Source organism: Beta vulgaris, chromosome 7 (genome assembly GCF_026745355.1).
Source record: "Beta vulgaris subsp. vulgaris cultivar EL10 chromosome 7, EL10.2, whole genome shotgun sequence".
Taxonomy (NCBI): Eukaryota; Viridiplantae; Streptophyta; class Magnoliopsida; order Caryophyllales; family Amaranthaceae; genus Beta; species Beta vulgaris.
The window spans coordinates 29,246,839-29,256,443 of NC_079208.1; the positions used below are offsets into that span (position 1 = coordinate 29,246,839).

The window sequence follows — 9,605 nt, forward strand, 5'->3', positions numbered from 1 at the left end:
GCTAGGTCTCAAAGACATGTAGTTTTATGTGAGATGTTATGGGAGACTTGCATGTCTCGTAGTTTTGGATGATGTTATGTTCTATTATGTTTTGGGATGTTCCTTTTTATTAGAATTATAATTTTTGAGTTATCTCATTTGGAAGCTATGAAACTTTAGTTCGAGGCTGTTTTTGTTTATTATTTTAGAGTAGCATAACCGTCCTGATGTTATTTCCGCTAACATCTTTTAGTCAATCTAGAGTAGATATTGTTTAGTATTAGGGCGAAGTTGCTCGAGACCCTTACTTAGTCACTAAGAAACTCTCGAGAAATGTGTGGTTGAAGTAACTAGGATCATTAGAATCTTAGGCTTCGAGAAAAGTAGTGGTTAGAGGGTCACTTGGGTAGGAAACCACGGGAAAACATTTTTTTCTTACTTTGATATGATAAGTTTTTATTTACAACTAATAATGTGTTAAGTAATGAATGTTTTAACTTGTGTTTGTAGAATGCCGCCTAGAGGTTTGACTAGTGCTAGAAAGGAGGCTGCCTGGACTAGCGCCAAGCACTTGAGAACGCTATCATAGTTATGGCTAATCGGTCTACTGCTCCATCTAGTGGGCAAATTGTCTTCGATCGATTTGACCGTCACAATCCGCCTACTTTTGAGGGGACTTCTGATCCTGTTGTGGTAGAAAGGTGGATAAGGGAGATGGAGAAACTGTTTGCTGCTACTGGTTGCTCTGGTGCTGAAATGGTGTCTATTGGTACCTACTATCCGAAGCTAGAAGTTGATAACTAGTGGAGCACTGTTCGTGCAAGCTGCATGGTTGCACCGGGTTTTGGATGGGATGAGTTTCGTGTTAAGCTGAAAGAGAGGTTTTATCCTGACGAGCTCCGTCGGCAAAAGCAAGAAGAGTTCTTAACGCTGTCTCAGGGTACTCTGAGTGTGCAGGAGTGCACTGATGAGTTCACCGAGCTATCCAGGTTTGCTACCACTTTATACCTACTGAAGTTAAGCATGCGAAAAGTTACATCAAGAAAATGGATCCTAGGGTGAGGACCCATGTTCTGAGTTCGGGTGCTTTGACTTTCCAAGGAGCCTATGAGATAGCGCTTGTATTCATGCCTCTTTGAAAGAGGAAGATTCTGCTAAGGTGGTTGCTGCAAAGAAGCCTGCTACTACCTATGTTTAGTTCCCGGCCAAAATTCCCAGGTATAAGCCATCTGGTCGAGGAGGTTATGAACAGGGTTCTAGATCTGGTTATAGTCTGAGTTTTGATCCGAGTAAGTGTTGAATCCGTAGTAAGGCTGCTCATTCGGGGAAGAACTGTGATGGATAGACTGTTGTTTGTTTCTATTGCAAGGAGGTGGGGCACAAGTCTATCCATTGTTCTAAGAATCCTAGAGCTCCGTCTTATGCTACTCGTCCTGCTAAGCCAGTTGCTTCTTCTGCTCCTCCGAAGAACATGATTTATATGATGATGCAAGCTGAAGTCGACGTCCATCCTGATGCCACCTCTAGTACTTATCTTGTAAATAATATCCTGCTTTTATTCTATTCGATATTGGTGCTACGGTATCTTTTGTTGCTAGTTCCTTCGTTCAAAAAGCTAATCTCTCCTCTAGATCTCCTGTTAAGTCCCTAATATGAGTTCAAGGGCGTGCTTGTCGGCATTATGGGTTCTGAGTTGTCAGCTGATATTAAGGAGTTTCCTATGTTAGAGTTTGATGTGATCCTCACAATAGATTGGTTATCGAAGTATCATGCTTGCATTCAGTTTCGTGATCAGAAGGTGGTGCTCTGAGATTCTAAGGGTAAAAGGATTTCTTATTCTGGTGTTGTGGTGAAGAAGGGTGTTAAGTAGGTGTCTGCTCTGAGAATGCGGAAGATGCGTCAGAAAGGTGATGTGGTATACCTTTGCATGGTGAAGGATTTATCGTGTGATGATCAGCTCGAGAGTATTCCGGTGGTTCAAGATTATCTTGATGAATTTCTCGAAGAGTTGCCAAGTATTCCTCCTGAAAGAGATGTGGAATTCTGCATTGATTTAGTACCGGGTTCTACTCCTATATCCAAGGCGCCATATCAAACGACCCCGTCTGAATTGCAAGAGTTGATATATATAAGGGCTTCATAAGGCCTAGTGTGTCTCCTTGGGATGCACTTGTTCTGTTTGTCAAGAAAAAAGACGGGAGTATGCGTCTGTGCATTGATCACCGTGAGCTGAATAAGGTAACGATCAAAAATATGTATTCGTTACCTCGCATTGGAGATATTTTTGATCAATTGAAAGGTGCTGGCTATTTTCCAAGATTGATCTGATATCCGGATATTATTGTATAATATGAGCACTATAAGAGGGGGGGGGGTGAATTATAGTGAGAGAATAAGCACTACTTTTTGCGGAATTAAAAAGTAAACTTGGGAACAAACAATGGGAACACGAGAGATTTTACGAGGAAAAACTTCCTAGGCCTAGTAGGAAGAAACAACCTCGACCACAAGGGATTTTAAACAACTTTCCACTATAATAGGCCAAAACAACTCTGATTACAACCTATTACTTTTCTCTCGATTCTCAACTTAAGTCACTCAACTCAAGTTCCCAACGACAGTTCCCAACAACTGACGTTTTCTCTCAAACTTCACTAGAAGTTCCTTTCTCTTTCTCTTTCTCTTTCTCTTGCTTCACTCAAAGCTTTCTCACACTTACAAGAGTTCACTCAAACCCTTTTTCTCAAAAATACACTTTGTAAAACAATGGAAGAGTAATAAAAACTCGATTAATGTAAGTATGAATTCTCTTAAGGAAAGGCACTGACACTTTAGATAACTTAAGACAAATTAACTAAGTCAGACACACATTTGGTGTGACTAATAAAAGTCAGACACACATTTGGTGTGACTAATAAAAGTCAGACACATTTTACTCAAATGAATTAGGCGCCTATTTATAGACCATTAAGACAAGACATGATTTCCACTAACTTAGACCATTATCACATGTTCTCCATGATTTCTAATTAATTAATTAAATTAAATTAATTATTCCATGTCATGTACATCATCCACTAATCCACTACTTCACTCCATAGAAGCAGTAACAAATTACGTGGTTTTGCAAACTTGGAGAATAATTAATCTTATTTAATTTAATTAAATACTTGGAGGATAATTAACTTAAGCCACTAAATCCACTAACTCCATAAACATGTAGCAGAAATCTTTTAGGCGTGTAAGCTAGAATTTAGGAAATAAATAAATAAAAATCCTTTAGCTAGTTTTTAGGAAAAATATCTTTTTCAAAATCTTTTATAAAAACCGGAAAACAGTTTTGTATTTCAAAAAATCCGAAACATTTTGAAAACCGGAAATAATATATTTTCAAAAACTAAATCTTTTAAATAAAATGTAAAAGATAAAATATATATTTTAAAAAGATAAGATTTTAAAATCAGTTATTTTAAAATCAGAAAATCTATTTAAAATCTTTTCCTAACAAACTTAAACTAACTTCCTAAAATTATGGATCTTAGTCAAATTATCCCTAAAAACTCTAACAACTATATTGGGCACACAATTATCTTAGGCGCACAATATTAGTCACTTAGTAGTTCCTAAATTAGTTTTAAAGTCTTGTTCCCTAATTATTAAGTCTAGTTCCTAAGCCTTGTTCCTATAGTGCCAGGTCTGTTCCTTTCATGGGAACAGAACCAAGTTCCTTTGAGAATTCACCACGAACTTAATAAAGCTATTACTCAACCTTAACAAGAAGATTAATAAATACCCTGATGTATTCTAATCTTCATTCCATGCTTGATTCTTCATTTCTCGAACATCTTTACTTCGATCTTGATTAATTCTCCGCTTTAATCTTCAATCAAGTATTCTCTTAGCTCGAGCATGAATTACCTTGCAACAACATAAATAAAATATACTATGTCTTTTGTGGTTAGGTCATCTTCAAAACTCAAGGGTCAACAGATATCATTAAATCCCCGTTAAGAAGGAAGATATTCTGAAGACTGCTTTCTGCACCAGGTATGGGCACTATGAATTTGAAGTGATGGCTTTTGGTCTCACAAATGCTCATGTGATTTTCATGGATCGAATGAATCGCTCTTTCCACGAGTACTTGGATACTTGTGTGGTCGTGTTTATCGATGATATTCTCGTTTATTCTAAGGATGAGAAAGGAGCATGAGTAGCATTTGAGACTGGTACTGGATGTTCTGCGCAACCAAAAGTGGTTTGCAAAGCTGACTAAATGCGAGTTCTGGCTGAAGGAAGTTGCTTTTCTAGGACATGTAATCAACAAGGAAGGAGTTACGGTGGATCCCTCTAAGATCAAGGCTGTTGTCGAGTAGGAGAGTCCTAAGAATGTGACCGAGGTTCGGAGTTTTCTGGGTCTGGCTGGCTATTATAGGAGGTTCGTTCAACATTTCTCCAAGATAGATCAACCTCTGACTCGCTTGATGTGCAAGGACTGCAAATTCGTCTAGTATGAGGATTGTGAAGGGGAATTTCAGAAGATGAAAAAGAGTTTGACCTCTGTTTTTGTTCTTACTCTGACATTTGAGGGTGTTGGGTATGAAGTGTTCACTCATGCATCGAAGAACAGTTTGGGTTGTGTTTTGATACAGCAAGAGAAGGTAATAGCCTATGCTTCAAGGCAGCTGAAGGTGCATGAGAGGAATTACCCGACCCATGATCTGGAGTTAGCCGTTATGGTGTTTGCACTAAAGATATAGCGACACTACCTGTATGGTGTTCCATGTATACTGACTATAAGATCCTGAAGTACATCTTCACTTAGCGTGATCTTAACATGAGGCAGAGAAGGTGGCTTGAATTGATCAAGGATTATGATCTGACCCTAGTTTACCAAGAGGGTTAGGCAAACAAAGTAGCAGATGCTCTGAGTCGCAAGAATAAGCATTCTTTAAACATTGCTATGGTAATGCCCCGTGAATTGTGTCAAGAGTTTCGTAAGCTTGATATCGAGGTTGTTCTTAAGGGTTATGTGTGTGCGATGTTGGGCTCCATGAGTGCTGATCCTGAGTTGTTCTAGGAGTTAAGAAGCAAACAAAAGGGTGATCCGAAGCTGGAGAAGATCCGTGAAGCAAAGATGTAAGGTTGTGCAGAGAATTTTGAGATATGTGCTGTTGATAGCTTGAGGTTTATGGGGCGTTGGTGTGTGCCCAATGATGGTGAGCTTAAGAGAAAGATTCTCGAGGATGCTCATAGTACTCCTTATTTCGTTCATCTTGGTGGTGACAAGCTTTATAAGCATCTGCAGGTTAATTTTTGGTGGCCTGGTATGAAGAGATTGCCGAGTTCGTAGCTAGGTGTTTGGTCTGTCAGAAGGTGAAAATTGAACATCAGAGGCCTGGTGGTTTGTTGGAACCTATGCCTATTCCTGCTTGGAAGTTCGACTCGATCTTGATGGATTTTGTGATGGGTTTCCTAGAGCTGTTGATGGGAAGAATGTTATGTGTGTAATTGTGGATCAGTTGACCAAAGTGGCTCGTTTTATTGCGATGAAGAACACTTGGTCTGTGGAAGAGTTAGCTGAAGCTTATGCTAATGAGATTTTTCGTCTTCATAGGGTTTCCAAAGACATTGTCTTTGACCGTGATCCGCGATTTTTATCCCATTTCTGGACCGCTTTGCAAGAGCCTTTTGGTTTGAAGTTGAAGCTTAAAACTGTAGTTCATGCAGTTCCCGATGGTTAGACTGAGAGAACTATTCAGACCTTGAAAGATATGCTTCGTGCTTGTGCCTTAGAATTTCAACAGTCCCGGGTTAAGTCGCTTAGCCTTGTGGAGTTTTCTTATAATAACAACTATCATGCTAGTATCAAAATGGCTCCGTATGAAGCTCTCTATGGAAGGAAGCGACGTATCCTACTTGTTAGAGTGACATCAGCGACTCATTGATTTTGGGCCCGGAGTTAATTCAGGATACGGTTAAGCATGTGAAAGTTATTCAAGCTAAGATGAAGGCTGCTCAAGATAGGTAGAAATCGTATGTTGATTTGCGTCGAAAACCTAGTTCCTTTGAGGTGGGAGATAAGGTGCTTCTAAAGGTTTCTCCTATGAAGGGAGTGATGCTGTTTGGTCAAAAGGGTAAGTTGAGTCTGAAGTATGTAGGTCCCTATGAGATTCTTGGAAGGATTGGGGAGGCTGCGTATCGTTTGGCCTTGCCGCCAAAGCTGTCAAAGTTTCATGATGTATTTCATGTGTCGCAGTTGCGTAGGTATTGTAGTGATCCTTCGCATGTGATTCCTGTTGAGTCGGTATCAGTCGATCCGAAATTGACTTTTGAAGAGCAACTTGTTCGCATATTGTACCGTCAGAGCCTAGCTCTGAGAAGGAAGGTGATTCCCTTGGTCAAAGTACTTTGGAGAAGTCAAAAGTACGAAAAACTACTTGGGAAACCGAAGAGTCGATGCGACTGAAATATCCAAAACTATTAGTTTCAGGTATTCTTTGTGTGCTTGTCTATTTTTTGTGTAATTTCGAAGTTTCGAGGACGAAACTTTATTTAAGGAGGGGAGATTGTAACAACCCATAATTTCTCTCCTAGTTTTTCGCTAAAGTTTTTCCTAAAACTATTATTTTCTCTAAATCAATGATTTTTAGTTTTATAATATTGGGAGCTGAATTATTATTTTTTTTGGCGTGCTAATGTATGTATTTTATTTTTAATCATAATATAGTTTATTAGGATTATTTTTTATTATCAAGTATTTTCAAAGTTTAGGCGCGATTTAGGAAGTTATCGATTTATCACGTGTTGGACCTTTGACGTATGGACCTTTGATGATTTGGGCCGAAATTATTTGGTGTGGTTGGGCTTTGGGTCAGCCAGCCATGTGGAGGGAAAAGGAGAAAATTTTCTTCTTTCATTTTTTTTGATAACTCTTCGTATTTTGTAACCTTCATAACCCCCTTATTATTTCTCCTAATAAATCCATTTTATTTATTCTTTTAAGCACTCCAAAATCTAATTAAAAATCAGAACTTCATTGCTTCCATTTTCTTAAAATTTCGAACATCGTCATCTTCATTATTCTCTCTCAAATTCTTCCATTTCTACTCTTCATCAATTTTTCGTGACTTGTTCTATTTGCCTCTTTCTTGTACGTGGTGCTTTGGGTTTGAAGAAGGATAAGGGTGCACGCATATATCGGGATTTTTCAGTAATTTTTAGCTCGCCTCCGACGATCCAAGTAACTAGTAGTTATCGTAGAACGTTAGAGATTATGGTGTTTTTCGTTATTAAATTATTACGCTAGGAAATTGTTTAAAATATTTTTCGAATAAAATTATTGATGAAATTTGACGTGAATATACTTTATGTATGTTATGTGAATATTGTATGTAGAAAAATAATTTTCGTCCGAGTTTTTTATTTATTAGATTTATTTGGTAATTTATGCGTTTATGGCTTAATTGTAAAATAATTATTGAACGAATTTTATAAATTCTTAAATTATTTTTCTTAAAGCATGTTTTGTGTGTAGTAATAGCTTGGAATAATTTTTCTCTACTGTTTACGGGTTTATTTGATTGATTTATCTATTTTTGTATTTTCGTGTTTACCAGTATTTAAATCGTGAATATTATATTTAGAGGCTACAAAATCTATTTCTTTGCATATTATGTATTACCTGGAGTTTGTGCATGTTATGTAAATATTTGGTAATTTTTGAGCATTTATTTATATTTTTAATTATTATATTGGATTTATTGAGTATTCTTTAAATTAACGTTTAAAATTACTTTTTGAGGCCGAAAATTAGAAATAAAATTTGTACCATGTCACTAGAGTCATAATAGTCGTATGATAATTTTTGTGATAATTTACTGATTGTTTTTATTAGTTTAATAAATTTTATTGTGTTTTTGTTATGAGTTTGAGGATACTCCTTTTAATTATTTAAGGGTTTATTAACCAGAAATAATTTATAACCTTTTATGTTCTTGGAAGCTGGTGATTTGTAGGTTACTATGGTTATTATTGAGTATCATTATGCTTATGTTTGGTTTATGTAAAAATGATTAGTTGTGTACATTTCAGTGATTTAATAAGCTTTGGAGTTAATTGGTGGTGATGTCAGACGCATGTTGATGCGTCAGACGAAGATTGGTTAGTGCGCCAGACGCACAGTGTGGCGTTGAGCGCAAGCTCATGCGCCGAGCGCACAGGTTTGTGTAGTCTAATTTTTCGTATGATCTTGTACACATGTTCTACTTGTAGTTGGTGATCTTATTTGATGTGATGCATCTCTGATTGATATTGTTAGTGTTGTAAAAACTATTTCATTATCATTGTTGATACTTAGTGATGTTCAAAGTATTATGGTTGGAGATTTTTTTTGTAAGTTACTTTGAGGATTTTTAAAGAATAATTTTTGATGAAATATAGGTATAAGGCCGGGTGGCATCCCTTCTCTTTTTGACGGATGGTTTCGAGTTAGATGATACATTATGATTTTTATTTATTTTGAGATAATTAAGAACATCCGGCGGGATAGATGTAGTCCCCGGTGAAGAACATGCCAACCAACTGGTTTGCGAACTAGGGGTACACACCTGTGTTAATTGTTGTCGTCCAAGAGGTTAGGGAGTTCTGCATGCTCTATCCTGCATCGGGAGTTTGATCATTCTTACACACAGGTAGTGGGGAACGTAAGCCCATAGACTGAGCTAGTGATTGCAGTCTGACAAACCCTAGGAAGTGAATTGTAATTCACTAGCATTCGGTTTCTGACTCAATAACTTGTTGTACCTTTGCTTTGATTACGATTTGAGTTCTCTTGAGATGATTTATTCATTTTATCCTATTTACTTGATATTTAATATCGCTTGTATTACTTGTGAGCTTTATGGTTTTGGATGCATGTTATAATTGTCTTGATTATATGCTTTTTTTTCTTATTAATCTATGTCTTAATCATGATTTGATTTCTTTTGTTCTGGAGAACTGCTAGTTACTCCCCACTGACTGTGGAATTATTTAATATATCCTTGCAGATTGAAATGACTGCTAGACTTGTGACTGCTTGGGCTAGCAGAATGTGGGTCGGTAATGAGAGGAAACTGCTTGTAGTCTTTTTGGTTGATGAGTTCTATGCAGACAATAGGGAGGCCTATGTTATCCTAGGTCTCAAAGACATTTAGTTTTATTTGAGATGTTATGAGAGACTTGCATGTCTCGTAGTTTTGGATGATGTTATGTTCTATTATGTTTTTGGGATGTTCCTTTTTATTAGAATTATAATGATTGAGATATCTCATTTGGAAGCTATGAAACTTTAGTTTGAGGTTGTCTTTATTTATAGTGTTAGAGTAGCATAACCATCCTGAATATTTCCGCTAACGTCTTTTAGTCAATCTAGAGTAGATATTGTTTAGTATCTTAGTAGTAGAAGGATGGGGTGTTAAAGGTGTGTTGGACAAACCATGTATATAGTGCTTGTCTTCCGCTATAACTCGTATAGAGTTGTTTAATATGGGTGCCTTTAAATACAAAGGATACAAAAATATAGAGACAAACAATTAGGGGACATGCATGTGTCCTGTGATATGAGTGCTAGTTTGTGGATAGGAAAA

The 9,605-nt window shown here is 37.1% G+C and overlaps 1 protein-coding gene across 1 annotated transcript; it reads left to right on the forward strand.

The window, feature by feature from the left end:
• The first annotated feature begins 1,864 nt into the window (after nt 1-1,864).
• On the forward strand, nt 1,865-9,173 carry LOC104899026 (uncharacterized). The gene is made up of 9 exons (XM_048633964.1): nt 1,865-2,097; nt 4,027-4,159; nt 4,272-4,340; nt 4,488-4,637; nt 5,057-5,115; nt 5,158-5,303; nt 5,416-5,715; nt 6,138-6,364; nt 9,027-9,173. Exons 1-9 carry the CDS (start codon nt 1,865-1,867, stop codon nt 9,171-9,173), a joined length of 1,464 nt encoding a protein of 487 aa, XP_048489921.1.
• The last annotated feature ends 432 nt before the right edge of the window (nt 9,174-9,605 follow it).

What these genes read in the sequence shown, in the direction of transcription:
- LOC104899026 (XM_048633964.1), top strand. Translation starts at nt 1,865, where the DNA reads ATGCGGAAGATGCGTCAGAAAGGTGATGTGGTATACCTTTGCATGGTG. An exon ending in TGTTTATCGATGATATTCTC is followed by an intron (nt 4,160 to 4,271) that starts GTTTATTCTAAG and finishes TTCTGGCTGAAG; the next exon opens with GAAGTTGCTTTTCTAGGACA. An exon ending in TTTTGATACAGCAAGAGAAG is followed by an intron (nt 4,638 to 5,056) that starts GTAATAGCCTAT and finishes GAGTTGTTCTAG; the next exon opens with GAGTTAAGAAGCAAACAAAA.